The 23,941-nt window shown below is 57.5% G+C and overlaps 2 protein-coding genes across 2 annotated transcripts in view; both read left to right on the top strand.

Annotated features, from left to right (window-relative positions):
• Positions 1 to 1,899: 1,899 nt before the first annotated feature.
• On the top strand, positions 1,900 to 6,129 carry EPHX3 (epoxide hydrolase 3). Its single transcript, XM_082457770.1, has 7 exons — positions 1,900 to 3,143; positions 3,319 to 3,404; positions 3,769 to 3,926; positions 4,021 to 4,149; positions 5,053 to 5,156; positions 5,234 to 5,370; positions 5,464 to 6,129. The coding sequence occupies exons 1-7, from the start codon at positions 2,901 to 2,903 to the stop codon at positions 5,687 to 5,689; spliced, it is 1,083 nt and encodes a 360-aa protein (XP_082313896.1). The 5' UTR covers positions 1,900 to 2,900; the 3' UTR covers positions 5,690 to 6,129.
• An 8,663-nt stretch (positions 6,130 to 14,792) lies between these two features.
• The window catches only part of NOTCH3 (notch receptor 3), a 33,244-nt gene continuing 24,095 nt past the window's right edge, over positions 14,793 to 23,941 (top strand). Inside the window, exons 1-9 of the mRNA XM_082457620.1 lie at positions 14,793 to 15,004; positions 17,649 to 17,727; positions 20,973 to 21,115; positions 21,195 to 21,533; positions 21,626 to 21,748; positions 21,826 to 22,059; positions 22,696 to 22,851; positions 22,940 to 23,125; positions 23,748 to 23,861. Of these exons, the coding sequence (XP_082313746.1) occupies positions 14,890 to 15,004; positions 17,649 to 17,727; positions 20,973 to 21,115; positions 21,195 to 21,533; positions 21,626 to 21,748; positions 21,826 to 22,059; positions 22,696 to 22,851; positions 22,940 to 23,125; positions 23,748 to 23,861 (1,489 nt within the window). The 5' untranslated portion in view covers positions 14,793 to 14,889. The remainder of the gene's footprint in view (positions 15,005 to 17,648; positions 17,728 to 20,972; positions 21,116 to 21,194; positions 21,534 to 21,625; positions 21,749 to 21,825; positions 22,060 to 22,695; positions 22,852 to 22,939; positions 23,126 to 23,747; positions 23,862 to 23,941) is intronic.

Below are 23,941 nucleotides of genomic sequence, written 5' to 3'. Positions count from 1 at the left end.
TGAAACATTTCCAGCACTGTTTATTAACCCACATCCCACTTTCTGTTTTTCAACCAGAAAGACCCTGTATCTTGTGTTTGGAATCTGCCAAACCTCTCAGCTAATGGTGTATGTAGTTCAGGCATTCAGCCAGAGACCTGCCCTGCTCCTGCTACGCAATCCTCCCCCCTTTCCCTCCCACAGCACTTCCTCATAAACCACTGTGCTGGTTCAAGTGTGACTTATATTTTGGTTCCTTGGGGTTTCTTCCATCTCATCCCACTCCCTCATTTTTGTTCCGTGTTTTGTTCAGAAACTTCCCCAGGCCAAGTCTGACTGTTTCGCCTGAGAAATGGTTTTGTCTGCACCTTCCTTCTAAAGATTTAATTCTGCTATGGCCCTTTCCACACCTCCCTGATGGGTGTTTCTCTTAACTGGCTTGTAATTAGAACTTGGATCTACTATTTAATTTCTCTGGCCATTTCCCAGTCTCTCCCACAGTACTAGAAATCTTAGTTCTATACAAGAGTAAGAGGTGTGTACAAGCCCATACTGTACTGTATGCACGGATCGCTTGGCCAATAATTATGTCAGTGAATCTGAGACTTGTATTAAACACCTTAGACATTTGTAGAAGGGAATTGGTAGACTTCTCACTTATATACTAAAGTTTTTTTTTTTTTTTTTGTGCAGTTCTCATTGCAAAAATAAACATTTGTACTGAATATAAAATTATCCTGTGACTACTGCTTTTTGCTTAAGGGTAGAGATTGGGCGGGGGGTGGGGCATTAGCAGGAATGTAGGAGTCAGTGTTCTGCAGCAGAAGAAGGGAGGTCCACAGACACCCACCAGCCATGGCTGGTAAATGCAGCCAAGTTAGAGGACTCAGGAGGGATACCGGGATCATCAAGTGGTTGGAGAACTGATCTGATGGAAAACGTAAATGAAATCAAAGCCATGATACAGGCTAATCATGCAAGAAAAGGTAGGTGATAAATGCAAGGCAAACAAACGTTTGTGCAATATAGACGTCTCTTCGGCTCTGAGATGCATTGTTAATGAAGCAGAACCACATAAACCACTATTTCCCTTTAAATAGGGACCTATGGACTTACTTACGGTCCCAGGACAAGTATAATGTTTAGCAGCCTTGAAAATACAAAGGTAAGGTTAACAGTGGTAGGTGTAAGGGAAGATGGGAGGTCATAAAAATGGGGTAAAGTTAGAGGAAACCAATAGGAAAAGTAACCATGGATACAGCTCCTGCAGTGGTGGTGACAATGAGATAGTCAATGCCCCAAACTGGTAATCAAGAAATAGCCACATAAACACATTTAGAGATTAGCTGAATGTGCGAAAGAAGAAAGAGAAAATCGTTCCAGTGGCTGCCTCCGGTCGGAAGGAAAGATGGAGCCGAAGACTGCTGCTTTTCTCAACTCCTGGATTGCTGTTGAGCCAGCTGTTAGGCTTTAGGCAAATGACATTAAGTCATTTGCCGAATTTCAGGCTCTTGGTCTATAATACAGGAAGGTAATAATAGTACCTACACTTGAATAGGGTTGTTATAAGGGTTAAATGATGAGCGACCTTGAAATGTTCAGGGTCTTGGGAGGAAGGTTGCGAAACTGGAGGAGGAAGAAGCTACTCTGCTCGCCCAGCCCCGCTCTGCTTCCTCTTTCGCCCAGAGCCCCAGTGATTCGACCAGCCCGGTTCCCCGGCGGCCGGGGCGAGCCCTGCCCTCTAGGAGTTGGTCTCCCCGCCTTCTTTGGTCGCCACTGGCTGAGCCTCGACCTCAACAACTGCGGATTGGGTCCCGGGCGGGACCTGTCGCCAGAACATCAATGACCGCCATTGTCCAATCACAGCTGTGCAGGGGCGGGCCGACGCGTCCGCTGGACCAACTGGAGGCCGGCGTGGGGTAGAGGAAGCTGGACCACCGTTGGAACCAGGGCCTGGTGAAGGTGCTAACAGGTCTCTCGGAGCCAGACCGAGGGGAGGGTCGCGCGCTCCAGTGGGGGGAGCCGCCAGAGTTGGGGTGGCGACAGGGGCTCCCGAGGCCTCCTTGGGCTGCGGCGACCGCCCGCGCCTCCCTCCTAACCCCAGGCACGGCACTGCCTGTCCCCCCCGCCCCCTTCCGCTTCCGGGCCCACCTGACCCGCCATATTAGTTCCGACTCCACCCCTCCGTCTCATTGGCCCTTATCCAGGCCGACTCGCTGCTCATTGGTCCAGCTCTCGCACCCAAGTCATCCAGGCCCAGCCTCGGGCCTTTTTCTCCCAACGTTAGGCCCGCCTTCTCTAGGCTCCACCCTCATTCCCACCCTCCTAAGCCACGCCCCTAACCCATACAACGCTCCTAGGCCTAGTTGGGCCCACCTTTCCAGCTGGTAGGCCGCACCTACCCTGCATTGCCCCGCCCCTTTGCTCTAGGCTCCGCCCATTTCACCCACTGCGCCCCCCTGTCTCCCGTTCGTGCAGGACCTGAGCTCCCTCTAGACTTCAGACCCCACCCACACACCCAACTCGGGAGTCCTAGTAGGCCCCGTCCCTTTCTTAAGCCCCGCCCAAGCCTTTCTAGGTCCCGCCCACAGTCCTAGCCCCTAGCATCCCTTCTCCCCAAGGCTCCACCCCAACCACCCGAGCCTGGTCCTCGCAGGCTCCACCCCCGCACCTCAAGCCTTGCTCCCTGTCACTGTCGCGCCCGGGTGTTTACCTAGCCCTTAGGTGAGTCGTGCGCGGTGGCGGTTTCGGTCTGAGCCGCCCGCCTCTTCTTCTCGGTGCGTTCCTCAAGCCCCGACGGCACGGGGGTGCCCCAGACCAAAGGCGGCGGGGTCCCCAGCCCGGATCCCGCCTCGCTGCTGCTGCCCGCGACCCCCGCCCATACCCCAGACGGCAACGCAGTCGTCCCAGGACGCGACGACATGCCCGAGCTGGTGGTGACGGCGCTGCTAGCGCCGTCGCGCCTCACTCTGAAGCTGCTTCGTGCCTTAATGTGGAGCCTCGTGTTCTCGGCGGCGCTGGTGGCCGCAGCTGTCTATGGCTGCATCGCCCTCACGCACGTGCTGTGCCGGCCCCGACGCGGCTGCTGCGGGCGCCCCCGGCGTACCCCACCCGCCTGCTTGAGCGACCCCACACTGGGCGAGCACTGCTTCCTGACTCTCAGGGTGAGCATGCGGGGGCGCCACCGGGGTTTCGAGGATCGAAGAGCCTGTGTGGGGCCGGTGCGGGGGTGGCAAACGGTTGAATACAAGTCTGGGTGGGCACATGGCCTGGGGGAAGAGGGGTGTTCAAGCCCGGGGAAGAGGAGATTCCCAAGTCTCAGACTGTGCCCTCCCCCAGAGTTCAGGCCTGCGTCTGCACTATGTCTCCGCTGGACGGGGCAACGGGCCCCTCATGCTGTTTCTGCACGGCTTCCCGGAGAACTGGTATGTCTGAGGCCCAGAGGCCAGGGACCCACAGGGCTAGGGGGAGGTGAAGCCCGGACCACCAGGGCACCAAAGAGGCAGGGACAAGGGCTGGGCAGACTGGGGGCGCAAAGTATATAGGGTGCTAGGGGACAGGGGTCTACACGAAGACAGATGGGGACAGGAGGCCCTGAAGGGATGGGATGAAGAAGTATCCATGTTGAGGCTGCCCTGGGATCCAGGGCGCAGCCCACCTGCTGCGGTTCCCTTCTGGGAAGTTCAGGGCAGGAAGTTGGGGTGGCCCAGAGCCCCTGCTGGGCATAGGTAGGGCAGAGGTGTATTCTGGGGACCCTGACTCAACCTCCCTCCCTGGCCCACCTGACAGGTTCTCCTGGCGCTACCAGCTCCGGGAGTTCCAGAGCCGCTTCCATGTGGTGGCTGTGGACCTGCGGGGATACGGCTCCTCTGATGCACCAAGGGATGTGGACTGTTACACCATCGACCTGCTGATGGCAGACATCCAGGATGTCATTCTGGGCCTGGGTGGGGATGTGCCCCCATCCCAGCCCTGGTGGCCGTCACCCCCGCCTCACCTCTACCTGCCATCTCACTTACACTAGTTTCTCTGACCCCCCAGGTTACTCCAAGTGCATCCTTGTGGCCCATGACTGGGGTGCACTCCTAGCCTGGAATTTCTCCATCTACTACCCATCCCTGGTGGAGCGGATGGCAGTGGTCAGCGCTGCCCCCATGTCGGTGTACCAAGGTGTGTAGGGGAGTCCGGGATGCTGGGATGTGCCTGTGTGAAGGGGTGTGTGTCTGTGCCGGCACTTCTGTGTCCACCAGTCAACACTCCAGGGGCTGGGAACACAGCGGTGAACCTGGGTCTCTTCCCCCGTGGTGCTCCCAATCCACAATCAGTGACAATACAGTGCTCACATTTTTGTGAGCACTTACATGTTACAATTGCTTTGACAAGGAGCCTGCATAGAGTAACCTACACAAGTGTCCTGAGCTATGAAAGTGTTATTATCCCCATGGTCCAGATGGGGAAGCAGAGGAGAGAGAGGTTAATTTGCTTTCTTCTGGCAGGGAAGACATAGATAACTAAGCAACTACAGTAGCATGAGATGCCATCTCTGGCTACCCAGTGTCCATCACATCGCCTGATTTGACTTCCCAGAGTTGTAGTCATAGCTGTATGATCTCTCTTTCTCTTTCTTTTTTTTTTTTTTGGTGCTGTTGTTTCTTTTCTGTCTCCGTCTCCAGCTTCCTGAGGGCAAGGGAGTTTTGTCTGTTCCATTCACTGCTGTGTCTCCAGAGTCTAGAACAGGGCCTGGTACACAGTAGGTGCTCAATAAGTGTTTGCTGAATGAAGCAGGGGAAATCCATCCAGGCCTGGGCGGGGGAAGCACGCCAGTGACTGTGGGGGCTCCTGGGAGCTGTGGAGGAGAGTGCCCCCATTCTGTGGGTACAGTGACCACTTGTCAGAGAGGCAAGCTGGTGCCTGGGCCAAGAGGAGCATCGAGTGTCCTCACAGGCTCAGGCCGGTAGCAGTGGCATTCCTGAGTGTTGGCATATCTGTGTGCATGACCTGGGTATGGGTAGAGTGCAGAGGTGCGGGGCCACCCGAGAGCCAGGCCTCATGTCTGCCTTCCCCGCCCCCCAGACTACTCTTTGCACCACATGGGCCAGTTCTTCCGTTCCAACTACATGTTCCTGTTCCAGCTTCCCTGGCTGCCCGAGAAATTGCTGTCCATGTCTGACTTCCAGGTGCAGTAGGGTGAAGGCCCAGGGCTGGGTGGAGGGTCGTGGGTGGGACTGAAGGCAGCGTCCTGCTGTGTGCTCAGATCCTGAAGACCACCCTCACCCACCACAAGAGGGGCATCCCACACTTGACCCCCAACGAGCTCGAGGCCTTCCTTTATGGCTTCTCACAGCCCGGTGGCCTCACTGGGCCCCTCAACTACTACCGAAACCTCTTCAGGTAAGACCAGACCCAGGGCAGAAGCTCAGGAGAGTTCTGGGGGTGCGGGTGGGGGCAGCTATCCTTCTGCTTGTCTGTCTGTCTTGATCACAGGACCTTCCCCCTGGAGCCCCAGGAGCTGGCCACACCCACCCTGCTGCTGTGGGGGGAGAAGGACCCCTATTTTGAGCAGGGGCTGGTGGGGGCCATCAGCAGCCGTTTTGTGCCAGGCCGGCTGGAAGCCCACATCCTGCCAGGCGTGGGGCACTGGATCCCCCAGAGCAACCCTAAGGAAATGCACCAGTACATGTGGGCCTTCTTGCAAGACCTGCTGGACTAGTGGCGCTCGCTCACTGGCTTGCATGCACCCGGGCGTTCTCACAATGTATTTACATGGGTGAACTTCTGCAGCACACAGGTGTGGAACTCCTAGATTGCACACAAGGGCGTCTGTGGATGCCCTCAGGCACACCATCCCCATATGCTCACACACAGTCATGAGTGTATGCATGTGTGAGCAAGCACTTTGACCCCAGGAACCAGGTACACCTCTCTGTGGAGCTGGATGCTGAGTGTCCTATCTCTCCCCTCCATGAGGCCCCACTCTTCTCGCCAAAGGCAGTGCCCAGAGTTGCACAGACCATGAACTCTGACCTGGCTTCCACCTCCAGTCTGAGTCTTCAGCTAAATACTGCTCTGTCCAATATAGTACTGGTAGCCACGCCTGGTTATGTCAATTTAAATGCCAATTAATTAAAATTAAATACGATGAAAAATTCAGTTCCTCAGTCACACTAGCCATATTTCAAGGGCTGAATTGAATCAGAGTAGAAAGTTCTATTGGACAGTGCTGATGAGGGTATTCCTAGCTTAAGAGTAGGGGGCTGGCTCCTGACACCTCACCAAGGGAGGACCCTCGTGGGCAGGCAGGTGGATGTCCAGACTCCTCTCCAGCCAGGCCCTGGGCAGCTCCCTCGATCTCCCTCCTGGTCATGACTCCAGGCCTTATGAGGTCAAGTTCTCTCGCCACTGCCTGGGAAAGATCCCTGGGAAAACAGCTCTCGGCTCTGTTAGGATATGTGAGATTCTGCACTCGGCACAGGAAGGGACCAGCTCCCTGAATAGCCATCTGGGGTCTGAGGCCTGTCTCTCCAGTTCCCGGAATCTTCTGTTCCAAATTAACCATAGTTGCTGCTGATTCTTTCTGGGGACTCCTGGCTCCAGCCTCCAAGTGAGGGCCATACAAGTTGAAGGTGAACCATCCAGCCCCAGGCTGGTCACAGCAGTAACTTCTATCTCTCTAGCCTTTTCCTGGCCTCTGGGAACACTGTCATGACTTGCAACAGCGTGATGAATCAGTCTGGGGACCCAGCAGACCTCAGAAATACATTGTCTTATCTCTGGGATGGGCCTGCCTGGCCAAAGCCTGCCTGCTGGTCACCCCCTCTGTCCTCCCTTGTCCCCAACATAACATCCTTTCACTCATCGTATGTGTCAGGAGCTGTTCTAGGCCCTAGGGATAGAGTGTGAACAAGGACACAGCCCCCATTCTGGAATTAACTGAGAAGAGGCAGAGAGAGCTATGCAGGTGTGTGACAGGGCCCAGGAAAGTCTTCCCTAGCTGGGGGACAGAGCTTTCAGGGAGTGGGAAGCAGTAAATAGGAAGGTCAGAGGCTGGAATAAGCTTGGGCTACTGGAGTAACAGCGTGGAGATTAGTGCCTGCTGGAGCAGAGCGAGAGGGGGAGGCGTGTGGAAGAAGAGGCCACAGCCAGACCGCCAGGGGCTTCGAAGAGTTTGGATTTGATTCTCAAGGGGAGCCAGGGAGGGTTTTCAGCAGGGGAGGGACATGGTTTGCATTTTGAGAAGCTCCCTGTAGCGGCTGAACAGTCCCACGCAAGAGCGAGAGCGAGGAGACAGGCTCAGGGCTGCGCACAGCTTCAGGACCGGACGGTCCAACAGCCCCGACAAGAGCCGGGACCCCCAGGGCCCTACCCATCCCGCCACCCGCCAGGGTGGGAGCAGTGCCCCTCTGGGGCCGGGGAGATGGGCGAGAGGAGGAGGGAACCCGGGACCTCAGCTTGGGGCGAAGGTTTAGGGCGAGGAGGCCTGCGTGCAGGATGAGGACCGTGTGTCCAGGGGGGCGGTGGGTCTGGTGACCGTTGCCAGGGTGACGGGGAAAGGGCTGATGGTTAACCGGAATGGGTAGCGGTTGTCTGGGTGACCGAAGAGGCCCAGGAGAGGGCTGACGGGAGGCCTCGGACAGTTGCCGGGGCGACGGGGTCCGCTGACGGTTGCCAGGGTAACGAGAAGGCGCCGTCTTCCTCCTCCGCTGCTGCTGCAGGCGGGAGAAAGGCGGTGTGGTGGGGAGGGGAGAAAAGCGATCGCATTGATTGGGCAGAGTCCTGGAAAGTGAGCCAATAGCGACTAGTGGCTCGGCCGAAACCCGCCTCTCCCAGCCTGAGCCAATCCGGGAGCGTCTTTCTTAGAGCCAGGGGCTCAGAGACCTCATCACTTCATGAGGGAGCTGGCCCCCGGAGGGTTTGGACTCTGGCTGAGGCCCCTCCCGGGCTCAGCCTCTCCCTCTTCCTTCTCTGAGCTCCCGCCTCCAGATCACCTTACATCCTTTACTCACTCATCATTCATTCATTCGCTCACCCACTCATTTACCTGTCCTCGCTACCAGCTGTAATCCGTGGCCTCGCACCAGAAGAGGGACGGGGGAGACAAAGCCGGGCAGACTCTCCCAGCCCTAGGTGGTCAGGCCTGAGAGGAATGAGGGACCGGGGGTGAAGGGTGGGGCACCTACCTGGAGGAGGGCAGGGAAGGCCTTAGAGCTGACTCCTGCAAGAATGTGCTCCAATCCACAGAAGCCTCCCATGCACGGGTGATTTAGCATTTCTGTGAGACTGGGAGGAATGTTTGGGATGGGAAGACGTGGGATTACAAAGGGCTTCGAATGCCAGGCCAGGAGCTTGCTCCCCAGTGTGGTGGGGACCGCAGGGGAGGGTCCCGGACAGATCTGTGTGTCTGGAATATTACTTCAGGGTTGGTGAGGGGGCAGGACCAGGGACGGAAGATTGAGGATGGGGAGGCCTGGAAGGAGGATGGGCATGGTCCAGGCAGTAGAGGATGAGGTCTAAGTCCAGACACTTGGGGGAAGAGCAGATATGCAGGGAAAGCCAGAAGCAGGTTTGGGGCATGTTCAGCCTGAGGGGGCTGGACCCCTGAGGCAGGGACTTAGAAGCACCCTTGTCTTTAGTGGGTTAAAGACAAAGATGACCGAACAAGCATCCATGTATGGTGGGGTAGAAGGGCACTGAAGCTGGGAGAGAGAATGAAGTCTCCCCAGAAGAAAATGGAGAACAAGACTGGAGACTGAGCCCTGGAGGCCCCCAACATCTAAGGGACAGGCAGAGGAGAGAAACCAGAGAGGTAGAAGGGGAAGCAGGCAAGCATGATGCCTCAGCAATGGGGAGTGGGGGGAGGTCAGGAGGAGGGGCATAGCCCATGGTGTCAAAAGCTGCTGAGAGAGAGGATTGAGCCATGCAGATCATGAGGGAGGAGACCTGAGAGTGGGGGCTGAGGACAGAGGGCTTGGATGCTCTGAATGTGGTTAAGCAGGGATGGGAGGGAAGAGCTGGGGACCCCAGTCAGGATCCTGGAGGGAACAACTGGCACATTCAGATGGGACAATTTGAGGCAGGTTTGCTTCAGGGACCACGTACAGCGGGCAGGGTTTGGGGAAACCAACAGGGGTTAGTGCAGCACCCCCAGCGAGCACCCCTGGAGAGCCACTACCATCTCCGGATCCCCTGACCTGACGGGGAAGGAAGGACGTTAGCAGAAATCAGGGAGAGGTTTGTGTGGACTATGTGGACAGGGCCTTTGGTCAAGCAACACAGTCAGCCGAGGTGGTGACCCTACAGGGAAAGATACAGGAGAATGAATATCTTGTTCTCTCCTTCCCCCACCCCCACTTCATCTTCTGCCAGTGCCTCCTATTGGCCAAACCCACCTGGAAGCCGGAGGACAAGGATGTCCATTGATACAGTCTGCAGAGGTCAGCCTCTTGGGGCATAGAGCAGAGTGGAGAAGGGGAAGAACGGAGGGAGCAGTGGGCGGGGTGGGGGGGGGAGATGCAGGGGAGAGAGACAGGAGCTTGGGGAAGGGCTGTGTGTGTGTGAGATGAGCATTTGCTGCAGATTTCACTTTGTCACAGAAGAGACCTCAACCTCTGGCCACAGGAGGAGGTAATGAAAAGCCTTAGGGAGGTGCTCCCCTTCTCTGAAGCAGGAGGAAAGGTGGGAGGACAAGTGCCACACCTGCAGGAAGGAAGGAAGACAAGTTTCAGCAGCCAGGGAGGCAAGGAGGCAGTTAAAGGACATCGGAGTGTCATAGTTCAGAGGTGAGCTGGAGGAGGTGGGGTCCTGGGTGAGGCCATGGACGAGGAAGGCTGGAGTGGTCTGAGCCCAAAGCCCATGAGGCCAAGACCTCCATTGGATGTCCCGCCCAGTGGAGGGTCTTAAGGCAGGGAAACCACTGCCTCCACCCCAGAAGGGGTGGGGTATGGCCTCCCTGCTTCCCCTGCCCAGAGCGGCAGAGCCAGTAGGTGCTTGATTACAGTTAAGTTCCCTTCTTTTCATTCCCCTTTCTTCCACATTCAGCCCTCACATCCACTCCTCCTCCAGGAAGCCCCACCAGCCCCCATCCCTTCCCCTGACTGAGCTCTGATCTAATGGAGGCCAGACATGTCTGTGTCCAGACAGGGACATCTCAAAGGCTGGCTCTGAGCAGGTTCGGGTCCCAGCTGCTGGGTCCTGCTCTTCCCCCGAGATGTGCTGGGTATATTCATTCATTCAACTGACAATTATTTTACCTACTATGTGCCAGGCTCTGTGCTAGACATTGGGGATTCAGTAGTCAGCAAGACAGAGGCCCACAGAGCTCAGAATGATGTGGGAGCCAGGTAGGGTCACATGGAGTGGTCGGAGTTGAAATGGAAGAGGCTGTAGGAGCCAGAGGACACCATGGGAAACTGCAGGGAAGGTTCCCTTGGAGAAGAAATGGCAGTGTTATTTTTTCCAGCCTCGATCACATCAGCTTCCCCCTGCTAAAACCCTCCAGTGGTGTCCACTGTACTTTTCATACAACCCCAGACCCTTTGGCCCCTTGGAAACTTGGCCCCCATCAGCTTCCCTGAGCTCCCTCCCCTTGCTCACTCTGCACCCAGCACCCTGGCCTCCTTGGTGTTCTTCTTTTCTACCCACACCTTTCTCCTCTGGGCCTTTGCACTTGCTGTTCCCTCTGCCTGGAACACGCTTCCAGGCTGTTTGCCTTGCTGGCTTGTTCTCCTCCTTCAGATCTTAGTTCTAATGTCCCCTCGTCAGCGAGGCCTATCCTGACCCCCTAGAACTGAAATCTCTTCATCTCTCATGCACATTCTGTGGTTCTTATTTGTTTGCCTTCTTGTTACTTGTCTGTCTCCCCTGTCAGGGCAGAAACCTCTGTCTTTGTCACCTCTACCTATAATAGGGCCTGGCACCAAGTAGTTACTCAGTATACGTTTGTCAAATGACTGAATGAAGGTGAGAAGAGCTGGAGGGTCAGAGTGAGCCGTCAGGTGAATGGAGTCTCCCGAATATGAGAAAGGTGTTCCTGGCAGTGGGCAGAGCCTGTGCAAAAACTGGGAAGCCTGGGAGACAGGGAAGGGGAACTGGCAAGGTGAGGAGGGTGTCACTCTGGGCAGCGGGGAGCCAGGGAGGCAGTGGCCTTGAGCCACTTGAGCATGAGACAGCCCCAGGGAGGCAGTGGCCAGGATAGCTGGCTGGGTCTGCAGCCCACAACCCCTGGGATCCAGCCTTCCCACTGTTGCCCAGGCCCCATACCCGCCAGCTCCCTCTCCTGCTGGTTCTTGTTGGGCTCCCATGGCCCACTGCCTGGGTGTGACAGCCTGGCCCCAGCTTCCATGTGCAGAGGACAGGATTGTGGTCCCAAGAGGATAAGCCAAGGGCACGTTCTCAGGTTCCCGGTCAGTGGGCCTGGGCCCAGCAGCTGTGTCTTGGCTTGGCCCCAGGACCCGCATCCCTGGGGACTGAGCTCATTGAGGAGAAATGCAGTCCCTGGCCAAGGCAGCCGGCAGGGGCAGGGGAGACGGCTCAAGCCCACCCCTACCCCCACCACGTTGGGAACTGGGCAGCTGTCTGCTGCAAAGCCGTGGGAATAATTGCTCTGACTGTCCTGTCCCTCAAGGATCCAGACACCTTGGGCTATTCTGGCCATCGTGGCTGGAGGGCAGCAGAAACCTGGAGAGGGGACGCTCACCTTCTGCCTTGCTGAGTGGGTGCCCTCAGAGTTTGGAGGCTTCAGAAAGGGACTGACACCAGTAGGGTATCTTCCTTTTGTCCCCACTCCCCCCATGCTGTACTCACCATTACTGCTCCCTCTCTGTCTCTGTCTGCCACAGACCAGGGGCCATTGGATCAACAAAGTAGCAGACTTTGGACTTCCTGCCTAGCAAAATGTGTGTCCAGGTTCTTGGTTGCTCCTTGTGACAGGGAGCTCAGCACCCATTAGAGCATCTCTTCCAGCAGAAAGTCCTTTCTCAGATGGGTCAGGGGAGGAGCTAGCCCCGCTGCTAAAGACCCTATCTTTGCCCCCTGGACCCCTAGTCTCTGGACCCCCAGATCCCTAGAATGGTACTGAAGAGAGTGGTCTGGGCCCCCGGTGGTGGCTCCTCTGGGCTGAGGATCCCAACTCCTTCAGCCACTTCTGGAGTCACCAAACTCTCCCATGTTGCCCGCTCAGTGCCCAGCTCATGCTGGGTGATGCCTGGCGCCTCGGGAGCCCCCAGTATAGAGGAGCAAAGAAAGCTACAGACACCCCCAGCCCCCCGTGGACAAGGCCAAGCGGTAGGGCAAGAGGGCACTAGGAGAGCTGGGGGTGGGGAGCAGAGAGGGCTTCCTGGAACTGGAATCTTGAAGAATAGGAGTTCCTCAGGTACAGGAATGGAGGATGGATAGGCATGCTAGAAAGAGGGACCAGCATGGGCAAAACAGTGGCATATGCAGGAAGTAGTAGAGCATTCCCTATAACTAGAAGGAAATGCATTTTTATTTATTTATTTATTTTTGGCCACACTGCGTGGCATGTAGGATCTCAGTTCCCTGACCAGGGATTGAACCCGGGCCACGGCAGTGAAAGCCTGGAATCTGGGACTTCCCTGGTGGTCCGGTGGCTAAGACTCCAGTCTCCCAATGCAGGGGGCCCAGGTTCGATCCCTGGTCTGGGAACTAGATCCCACATGCCGCAACTAAGAGTCTGCATGCCACAGCGAAGATCTAGCACGTGGCAACGAAGATCCTGCGTGCCGCAACTAAGACCCGGCGCAGCCAAATAAATAAATAATTTTTAAAAAGAAAGAAAGAAAGCCTGGAATCCTAACCACGAGGACACCGGGGAACTCCTATGAAATGCATTTTTAAAGAGAACACATCTGCTGTGAGTTCCTGCTTGGGGAGGAAGCAATGCAAAAGGGTCCTTCTAACTAGCTGGGTGTCCCAGGCAGAGGAAGGAACAACCTGAGCAAAGGCCATGAGCGTGCAAAGCCTGCTGGGTGAAGATGGAGTTTGACTCAGTGTGATGATGAAGGGGACAGGAGGGGCTGGAGAGGGTCTGAAGGCTCTGAAAGCAGGGCTGGGGGGCTTGGATTTCCTCCTGGGGTGATGGGCATGGGAAGGACTTAAGTGGCACCTGCCCCATGGGCCTGTTGACTCAGCACACTCACAGTGAGTAAGCCCTTCTTATTGTGCAACTTTTGTCCTTTTCTCTGCCCAATCCCCACCCCCATTCCCACCCCTCTCACTCCATGTGGCCTGGAGTCACTCAGACTTGGGTTCAGATCTTAGCTCTTCCTCTAGAAAGCCTTCAGCAAGTCACCATAAGATGGGAAGATACCCACCCCCATGGGGGCTGACCCATAAGATGGGTGGATAGCTCTCCTCCCAGATGGAGGTTGCACTCATAACTTGAGAGTGGCAGGACATCCTCAGTTCCTGTCCCCTGTGGCTGGGGTTCATCTTCCATACTGGGCCCTGGTCAGTTGTGACTGTCTCCCACCTTGGTGCCCCATGCTTAGCCCCAGTGTTTAGCTGCCTCATGGGTGACCCTCAGGCTCCTCGGTTTCAGCACCTCACCCCCAACCCATTCCTCCCTGCAGCCTCATCACCAAGCCAAATACGTACAGGTCAGCCTGGCCTCTTTCTCCTCCTCCTCCTCCTCCTCAGGGCCAGCCCGACCCCTGAGCTGCCCACTCTCCCCTCCCCCCCGACTTGACTCTGCCCCCTCCTCTGGGTGCAGACCTGTCTCTTCTGGGATGTCTTTCTTCCAGTTCTGGGCTGAGCCCCTCTGAACCCTTCTCAGTGACGCCCTCCCTGGGGGAGGAAACTGTATCCCCAGCCTCTGGAACAAAGCCGGACATGGAGCTGGAGCTTTATATTTATTTGTTGAATAAATGAATGAATGAATAAGTACCCCCCCCCCTCCCCCAGCAGAGCACTCACCGACCCCTCTGCATGCCCTCCCCAGACTCGTCCCTCCCTCTGGCCCAGCCCTAAGCCCACAGTGCTGGGGGTGTCTGTGTCTGGTTTTTTCTTCCCCAGACTGAGAGCTTCTCTAGGGCTGGGCTTGGGGCCTTTCTGGGGTCCCCATTCTTGCCACAGGGACAGAGCCCACTGCAGGGTGGCTTTGCAGCATGACTGATTTTGGAGAAGACAGTTTGATCAAATTGAGCAAGACTGGCTGATTGGCAAAGTTGTGTAGGGTATGGCGTGGGGCTGGGGGGTGGGTTGGACTCTTGGGGTTCACACAGGGTAGTGAGGAGGAAGGGGCTGCTTTCAGAGAGGGCTGAGAGTAAGAAGGGTTGTGGGTGTTTGGTAGCACACATGACTCCTAGCCTGTGTCTGAGGTCCGAGACTGCAAAAATCGCCTAAGGCTCAAGGTCTGGCTGGGCCTGAGTTTAGAGTTTGTGAGTGTTTCAGATTTTAAGTCCCCAGGAAGCTCTGTGCATGCCTCTGCATTTGTGCCTCCTGGCTGTGTGTTCATGAGCCTTGCAGGACGTGCCTGGCTTCAGTTTCGGGGTGTCGGGGGTGGGGGAGTATCTGTGTTTGTGTCCTGGCTCTGTGTGCGTCTCCCGCTCTGGATGGGTATTGGGGAGCAGGGGGGATGTTCAGGAGGCTGGGTGTGTCTGTCACGCTGGTTGGGCCCGCGTCTCACCGCATAGCTGGCCTGAGTTTCCAAGAGGGTCTTCGGGTCCCAGGCTGTGTGGGTGGAGGGTGGGCAGGGACCCCGGGAGGCCAGGCCGGGGGCGGGGGAGCTCAGGGCTGGCCCCGGGGCGGAGCGAGCCGCCCAGAGCTGGGGGCGGGGCTGTCCGGCAGTCTCACTTCAGCGAAGTTGGCGGCGCGGAGGCTGGCCCCGGACGCGCCAGGAGCCCAGGGAAGGAGGGAGGAGGGAGGAGGGAGGAGGAAGGGTCGCGGCCGGCCGCCATGGGGCCGGGGCCCCGGGGCCGCCGCCGCCGTCGCCTGATGTCGCCGCCGCCACCCCTGCCGTCCGTGCGGACGCTGCCCTTATTGCTACTGCTAGCGGGGCCGGGGGCTGCAGGTGAGGGGCCGGGACCTGGCGGGCGGGATGGGGTGAGTGGGTGGGGGAAGGGTAAGAACGGAGTGCAAGGCCTCCCCGAGTCTGGGGCTGGCGGGCCTGGGAACCAAGGACCAGAGCGCAGAGACAGGGAGCGCAGGAGCCCGGGGACTGTGTGGCAGTCCCGGGGGGCAGGGACCCAGAATTGGGATTGGGGGCGAGGCAGGACCCCAGAAGCCCGAGGAACTGGGGCCCAGGGGAGATCTGAGCTGGGAATGAAGGGACACAGGAGCCCAGGACTGGGAGCTCGAGGTGCGGGGATCAAGATTAGCGCGGGGGGAGGCGGTGCGGGGGCGTGGGTAACCAAGAATCTGGGGCTCTCTCACAACCTACGCCCGTCTGGAGTCCTGGGAAGGTCACGATTGGAACCCAAGTACCCCCACGTCGGGGACCCCTCGCACAAAAGCCCCCCACCCCACCCCGAGTAGGGCCGGCCGGGCGGGGGGCGGGGAGGTGGCGCGAAGTTCTCGGAGCTCTAAACTCGGAGAAAACTTCCCAGGCCGGAGCGCGGCAAGACCCGGACCCAGACCCAGAGCTGGAGCTGGAGCCAGAGCTGCGCCCGCGCCCCTTCCCCCGCCCGCGGCCTCGCTCCCGCCCCTGGCTGCCAGGACCGGACGGCCCCGGGACCCCGTCCCCGCCTTGGGAAGGGAGGGGAGGGCAGGGGGCGCGAGCCCACGTGCTCCTCTCCGGCTCCGGCGCCCCCTCCCCGCAGCCCGAGCCCCTACCCAGCCTGCCGGGGGGCCCCGCCCCTCCCCCTCCCCACTCTCCCCTCCCCCGCCCGGGACAATGGCCGCGCCGTCTAGACACCCCCTCCCCCCGGCCAGCCTCGCGCTTTCTTTGCCAGACAAAGCGGGACGGCGGCGGGGCCCGGGCCGGGGCTGCAGGGGCGCACCCCCTAAAGGGAGGCCTGGCCGGCAGGGAAGGGATGCGGGCCGAGTGGCCCTGGCCCTGGGTCTCTGGACCCTGACGTGGGGCTCAGCACTGGGAGGGGTGGAGGCTGCGGCAGGAAACGGGCCTCCCCAGCTCAGCCCCGGGGTCGATGGGTCAGGACCAGGCAGGAGCAGCCGCCCCCGCGAGGCCAGCCCACACCCACATGGCCTGTCACACATTCACAGGACACACAAGTCTTGGGTCACACATGCAGAGATGAGGACGTGTGCGTGCGCACACACGCACAGAGTACACCTGCGGAGGAATACAGCCAGCTCACACAAGACACAGACATACACAGCTCACATGTGTTCACACTCGCATGCACATACAGTGACACATGTTCACACATACCCTGCACCACCAGCCCAAGACTTCACACACACTGCCTGCACACACTCAGATGCACGTAGATGCAAGGACATGCCTACACCCAGCTCACACATGCAGACAGACGGGCACATCCAACCCATACACAGACACACCCAGGCACACAGAGGTCACACACAGACACACAGCTATATACCCAGATACATAGTTCACATACATGGACACATAACAAGTTTCAGTCTATAAACATCTCTACATCCATGCAGGTCACGCAAACACACATGTGGCTCACAGGGCCCACAGCTCAGCAGGGCCCACGGCTTGTGTCATGTGGCCCCCAGTGTGAGTTCACAAACACCCACGGGCTCCTGTCTGGGTAATAGTGTCCTGTCTGCTTGTCCCTTGAGGAAGGGGACAGAAGCCCTGTTTGGTGCATTCCCATGTCCAGCTTAATTTGTTCTATCTTTCCCTTTTTATCTGTCTCTGTCCTTCTCTATCTCCTTCTCTCTGTGTCTGCCTGCTTCTAGTTTCCTCTTTTACGTCTGTCTCTGTTTTTCTCATTTCCTCTTCCTCTCCCTTTCTCTCTCTCTCTCTCTCTCTCATACATGCACACACGGGCACACATGCACACAGCAGCCCCACACCTGCTGGCACACACAATTCTCCATTAGCTCACACCCCGCCACGCCCCTGACCCATCTGACAGGACAGTTCGACTGTGCCACACCCCAGAGGGACACAGCCCTCAGGGATGGGGACACTGGACAGGGCAGCCCACATCTTGTGCCAGCTGCCCCTCCCTTCAATACAAACCCTATCCCTGCAACAGCCAATGCTGGAGGCACATGGAGTACATGCCTTGGCATCTCTCCCCAGACCTAGCACACAGGCCTGCCCAGCTGGAGTAGATGCCCAACATCAGGGGAAGGAAGACCCATATGCCCCTAGGACTCCCCACCACTGCCCCCTCCACAACCCCAGGATCTGGGCACACAGTCCCAGACCTCCCTTCAACACTCAGCAGCACCCTCACTTCCTGCCTTAGTACCCCCCCCCCCCCAATCTGGCAGCTTCTGAGCGCCCACATCTGGCATAAGTCGGCCCCTCCTCCTGCCCGCCCCTGCCTTGTGGTTCCCAGGGCTCGAGCTGGCAGGGACAGCTGCAGCCCTAACAGCTGGGGTCAGGGCGGGGGGCCGTGGGAACTGCGGATGGGGGGCTCCCGGCACTTGCAGAGATGCCCCCAGCCTGGCGCAGCTGTTGCCTGAGGGAGGAAAGGGGGGAGTCTCACTCTGGGCTGGGGTTCCTGGGTGCCTGCCTGACACCCCCACCTTCCTTCACCCCTACCCAGCGCCCCCTTGCCTGGATGGAAGCCCGTGTGCGAATGGAGGTCGCTGCACCCAGCTGCCCTCCCGGGAGGCTGCCTGCCTGTGAGTGCCTGGCTCTGAGCCATGAGTGGGCCCTGTCCGGGGAGGCGGTCTGTCTTCTCCCCCTGCCTCTGTGTTCATCACAGATGCTTCTACCACTTCCTACATGTGTGTGGCTTGGGCAACCCCTTGTTTCCCCACTGAATGCAGCAGAGTTAGGAGCAGAGGCTCTGGAGTCTGCCTGGCCTGGGTTCAAATCACACATCATGTTGCTGATGGCCTGAGACTTAAAACTCTTTAAGCCTCAGTGTCCCAGTCCGGAAAATGGGTCCACCAACACCAACTTCACAGAATTCTCTGCTGCCTGAGGTCTTGTGTAAATCCCCTGATGGACAGGTAGTTATTCAATCAACAAATTTTCAGGCACTAGTGACAGTGGCTTGGTAGTAGTGGGTACAGCATCTGCACCTTCCCACATCTCAAGATTTAGTGGTGGGGGCACAAGAGCCCTGATCTGCCATTTTCTTGCTGTGTGACCTTGAGTGAGTCACTTCCCCTCCCTGAACTTCATTGATCTGTGACACAGGGTGCTTCTCCCTGGCTTGTGACCAGAAGGGGCCCCCAAAATGCAATGTTGGATAATGCAAGGAAAGACAGGGGGTTGGGGGAGCAGGGCAGGGCCTGGGAAATTGCTGAGCAGAGGCAGACAGAACTCAGTTTGAATTCTGGGCTCAAAGCAAGTGCTTTGAGCTCTCTGAGCCTTAGTTTTTGCATCTGGAAAATGGGGCAATAATAGTTCCCTCCTTTATGGGGTTGATTGTAAAGATTAAGAGACCCTTCAGATGGTGAAATCAGCATAGTGTTGGGCATACAGTAAATGCTTAATAAAGGGGATTATCATTATTAATAATGGTAGGGACACAGGAAATAGGTGCCATAAGGTGGAACCTCTCAATGTTATGGGGAAATGCTTGGTTCCTTTTTATAATATTATCATTAGTAAAAGCAGTTCACCCAGTAGCCATTGATCGATTCATTAATGTATCCATTTATTCAGCAACATGTGTGCCAGGTCCAAGCTGGGTGGTCTGCTTTGACATTAGAGCCCCTTTGAAGTTACACACGCACTTTGGAGCACCACTGTGGCTCACCTGGGTGGGGGTCTTAGCCTGGTTGAGCGGGTTCCTCGGGCTGGGACGGTGAGACTCGGGATGGTGGGACTCGGAGCCGCGTGGCCGGGCGCCTGCGTTTGGAGCTCCGCGCCTGGAATGCTGCCGACAGGTGAATGCGCCCGCGGCTGCCCCGCCCCCCGACAGGTGAATCACCGGCCCGCGCGGCGGCCCGGAGCCCGGATCGCCCGGAGTGGAGCGAGCTCAGTCCCCAGACCTGGGCCGTGGGAAGCACTCCCCACGCCCCCCACCCCCAGTCTCCTTCAAGGTTCCAAATACTCGTGTCCTTTCGGGGTCGCCCCAATCTGTCTCCCCTCCATGGATCCCCCAACTCTCCCCTTCAAAGTAGGCTCTCAAACCCTTGTCTCTATTTCTTAGTGCTCGCCTCCCTAGCTAGTCCACCCCGCCAAGTCCGTGCTCCCCCCCACCACCACACACACACTCCCCTGCCCCCGCCAGTCTCCCGCAAAGCACAGGCGGTTGGGCGGGGCGCGGGCGAAGCTGGAACCAGCCAGACCGGTCGGCAGGGGCGCGGGGCCGCAGAGCGTGGGAACCCGCCCGGGGCGCCGAGAGGGAGCCGCGCGGCCACGCCCTGCCTGACGTGGGCGGGGGGCGGCGCGCAGTTCTCTGCGCCCAGAACAGCACTTCCGCTCCCGGAGAGCTGTCTTGGCTGCCGTCCTTGGCCTGAGGGCCTTAGGAGAGGGCGCTTGGGAGCTGGGTTCTCCCCTTCTTACACCATCTGCACCCGGCCGTGCCCCGACTTGTTTCAGTGGGGGCCGGGGTGAGGGGATCTTGTGGGTGACGCTAAAGACTGAGTCAGCTACTTAAGTTTAGCCCCGAGCGACCTGAACAAGCCAGAGGAGGAACCGGCGCGAGGGGTGGGTAGCGTCGGGGGTCGGGCCTGGACCCTCTTGCCTCTCCAAGCCCCTCCCTCTGACCCCACCGTCTTGAAGTTTCTGGTCTTAAGACCAACCCCCATATTTACCCGCATATTCAAGGTTGCCTTGGTGGGTTTGGAGGGGGCTGCAGGCTGAAGGACCTTCCTCCAACAAGAGGGCACCAGCGTTGGTGGCCACCTCCTCCCCGCAACGGAAGGAAGGGTTGTATGTGCCCCCAGGAAAGGAGTTGAGGATTGGTGGGGGTTCTCCTGTCTGTCCATGTGAGAGTCCATATTCGTGAATGAGGCTATGGGTTGGTATCCGAGTATTTGCCAGGGCAATACATCGTGTTGGTGTGTCCTTCTGTGTATCTGTATATTTTGGGGTCTGTCTGTGTGTGCCTGGGAATCTGAGACTTTGCATTTCCCGTTTCCTCTACTCTTGCCCACACAGCCCCATGACCCCCTCCCTCACTGTGAAAATGTATTTGCCTTTTCCCCACCCCCATCACTCTATCCTCCTTATCCCGTGTCATAGTTTCCTGTGGCTACTGTAACAAGTTACCACAAACTGAGTGGTTGAAACCTACAGAAATTTATTCTCACAGTTCTGGAGGCCAGAAGTCTGAAATCTAGGTATTGGCAGTCACAGTCTCTCCAAAGGCTTTAGCGGAGAGTCCTTCCTTCCCTCTTCCAGCTTCTAGAACCTCCAGGTGTTCCTCCAGTCTCTTCACATGGCCTTCTCTTTCTCTCGAATCTCCCTTTGCCTTTCACTTGTAAGTAAGGACAGTTGTCACTCAATTTTGGGCCCACCTGGATAATCCAGGATGATCTCATCTTGATGTCCATCATTTAATCACATCACTAATTACATCTCTTTTTCCAAATAAGGTCACAGTCACAGGTTCTGGGACATGGACATAACTTTTCTGGGGCCACCACTCAACCCACTACATCTTTCATGGCCCTCATGGCCCTCACCACCGCCCCACCCCGGCATGTTGCTTATTAATTCATTATTTGTATATCTTCTCTTTGCCGGACCTGGCTGTGAACATCAAGAGGGTAGAGACCACTTTAATTGTGTTTGCTGCTGTATTCCTATTGCTAAGAACATAGTAGGTGCTCAGGGAATATTTGTTGCATGGATGAATGAGTGTGCGTGTTTGTTTGCTTGTGTGTTTCTTGTCTTTCTTGTGCCTATCTCTGTGTTTGGGGCTATCCTGCCCTCACTTTCTCCACCAAGCCATTTCTGCCCACAGGTGCCCACCAGGCTGGGTGGGTGAACGGTGTCAGCTGGAAGACCCCTGCCATTCCGGCCCCTGTGCTGGCCATGGTGTCTGCCAGAGCTCGGTGGTGGCAGGCACCGCCCGGTTCTCCTGCCGCTGCCCCCGTGGCTTCCGAGGTAAGGGAGGGTCTGGAAGGGAGCCTGAGGCAGGCAAGGGTGTGGTCAGCCCAGGCTCACCCTTTCTGGTTCCGTCCAGGCCCGGACTGCTCCCTGCCAGACCCCTGCCTCAGCAGCCCCTGTGCCCATGGTGCCCGCTGCTCGGTGGGGTCCGATGGCCGCTACGCCTGCTCCTGCCCACCTGGCTACCAGGGCCGCAGCTGCCGAAGCGACGTGGATGAGTGCCGGGTGGGCGGGCCCTGCCGCCACGGTGGCACCTGTCTCAACACGCCTGGCTCCTTCCGCTGCCAGTGCCCAGCTGGCTACACAGGGCCACTGTGTGAGAGCCCCTCAGTGGCCTGTGCTCCCTCGCCGTGCCGTAACGGGGGCACCTGTAGACAGAGTGGCGACCTCACCTACGACTGTGCCTGCCTTCCTGGTGAGGGAGCTGTACCTAAGGGAGGCAGCAGAGGTGGGGGGACAGCAGGCCAGCCTGACAATGACCGTCCTTGCTTCCTCCTCCCATGCTAGGGTTCGAGGGCCAGAACTGTGAAGTGAATGTGGACGACTGTCCAGGGCACCGATGTCTAAATGGGGGGACGTGTGTGGACGGTGTCAACACCTACAACTGCCAGTGCCCTCCTGAGTGGACAGGTGAGCAGTGGGGCTAGAGGGAAGACCTTGGGTGGGCATGCACCAGGTGACTAGACTGGTGCATCTGTGTGCCACAGGCCAATTCTGTACGGAGGACGTGGACGAGTGTCAGCTGCAGCCCAACGCTTGCCACAATGGGGGCACTTGCTTCAACACACTGGGTGGCCACAGCTGTGTGTGTGTCAATGGCTGGACAGGCGAGAGCTGCAGTCAGAATATTGATGACTGTGCCACGGCCGTGTGCTTCCATGGGGCCACCTGCCATGACCGTGTGGCCTCCTTCTACTGTGCTTGCCCCATGGGCAAAACTGGTGAGTGGCTGTTTTCCCTGTAGGCAGCAGGGAGCCATTGATGGTTCTTGAGTAGAGGCAAGGATGGAGTCTGACTCGAGTATTAGAATGATTATGCTGGAAGCTAGATTTGGGATGAAGGATAAGCCTGGGAGAGGCCTGGGAGGAGGCTGGCAAACAGTCCAGGGCAAAAACCATGGGAATTTAGAGCTAAACTGTGACTGAGAAAGAGAGGGGAAAAAGTCCAAAGGGAAGTGGCAAAGGTCAGAGAAGGTGTTTGGGAGGGGGACTTGGAAATGGAGGGAAGGGTATGTCAGACCGAGGGTATTGCAGAAGCAAAGACTTGATGGTAGGACCCTTTTATAATCAGAAAAAGAATCAATAGATTTAAAAACAATATGTGGATGTTTCCAACTTCAAATGGTTCAGAAAAAAAGATAGATAAAGCTTACAATAGTTGAATCTAGGTGGTGGGTATATGAATAAACTTTTTTTGTATGTTTGAACTTTTCATAATAAATGATTGGGGGGAAATAGCTACTAAATACACTTCTGGTTAGTAAAAACAAAACACAAAACCGTATTTGGGGGTGTGGGAGCTTTGGGCAGAGCTGGGGGGGTGGTATCTGCCCTTGACCTCTACCTACTCCTTCCCAGGACTTCTGTGTCATCTGGATGACGCCTGCGTCAGCAACCCCTGTCACGAGGATGCTATCTGCGACACGAACCCGGTGAACGGCAGGGCTATCTGCACCTGTCCACCTGGCTTCACAGGCGGGGCTTGTGACCAGGATGTGGATGAGTGTTCCATCGGTGAGGGGGCGCTGTCTGAGAGTAGGGAAGGAGGGGAGAGGCGGTTGTCAGCCGCCCACACCTACGCCCGCTGTGACTCCTCCTGCAGGTGCCAACCCTTGTGAGCACCTGGGCCGGTGCGTGAACACACAGGGCTCATTCCTGTGCCAGTGCGGCCGTGGCTACACTGGTCCGCGTTGCGAGACCGACGTCAATGAGTGCCTCTCTGGCCCCTGCCGCAACCAGGCCACGTGCCTCGACCGTATAGGCCAGTTTACCTGCATCTGCATGGCAGGTGTGTGGTGGGCGTGGCTGGGGCGGGGCCTGAGGTGGGGAGGCGGGGTGAGAAAAGCCTCAGGCAGGGCTGGGGAGCGGAGGGAGCTGGGACTGTGAGGCTGAAGCCTGGGATGAGGTGGAGGCGGAGCCAGAGCAGAATCTTGTGCGAGGTTGCAGGCATGGTCAAGTGGAGTCGGTGGAACCTCAGATGGGCTGGGAGTGGAGTCTGGACACTATGGGGCGGCAATGACATGAGGGCAGGACCACGGTCTGGAGTGATCAAGGCAGAGCCTGCAGACAGAAATGCACTGATGCCGGGGCTGGGATTGAGGCTGGGCACAAGGCTATGGTGGGCCCTGAGGCTGGGACCTGGGGACAAGACGTAGTCTGAGGACTGGAGAGGGCAAGGTCTGGTCTGAAGGCAAGGCGCATGTGGAGTCTCATAAGCCTTGAACCAGTTGGGGTCACAGCTGAATGAAGGGCCAGCCTGAGTCTAAAAAACTGAATCTAGGGTTGGGTGGCGGCAAGGCCAAGGCTCAGGGGAACTGTCTATAAGTGGGAAGGGGGTATGTCCCCCCTTGCTCTCCCTTCAGACCAGAAGCTAACCCCCATTGCCCTAATCCCCTTCCCTCTACCCCCAGGCTTCACAGGCACTTATTGCGAGGTGGACATGGACGAGTGTCAGAGCAGCCCGTGTGTCAATGGCGGGGTCTGCAAGGACAGAGTCAATGGCTTCAGCTGCACCTGCCCCTCGGGTGAGGACTCTGGGCCAGGGAGCCTGAAAAAGACGAGTCTCTGAAGGGGCAAAGGCTCCAGGATGGGAGCTTATAAGACC

The sequence above is a fragment of the Balaenoptera physalus genome, assembly GCF_965194825.1.
Source record: "Balaenoptera physalus genome assembly, chromosome: 3".
Lineage (NCBI taxonomy): Eukaryota > Metazoa > Chordata > Mammalia > Artiodactyla > Balaenopteridae > Balaenoptera > Balaenoptera physalus.
The sequence above is the reverse complement of the archived record's forward strand: the minus strand, read 5'-3'. Positions and strand labels throughout refer to the sequence as shown.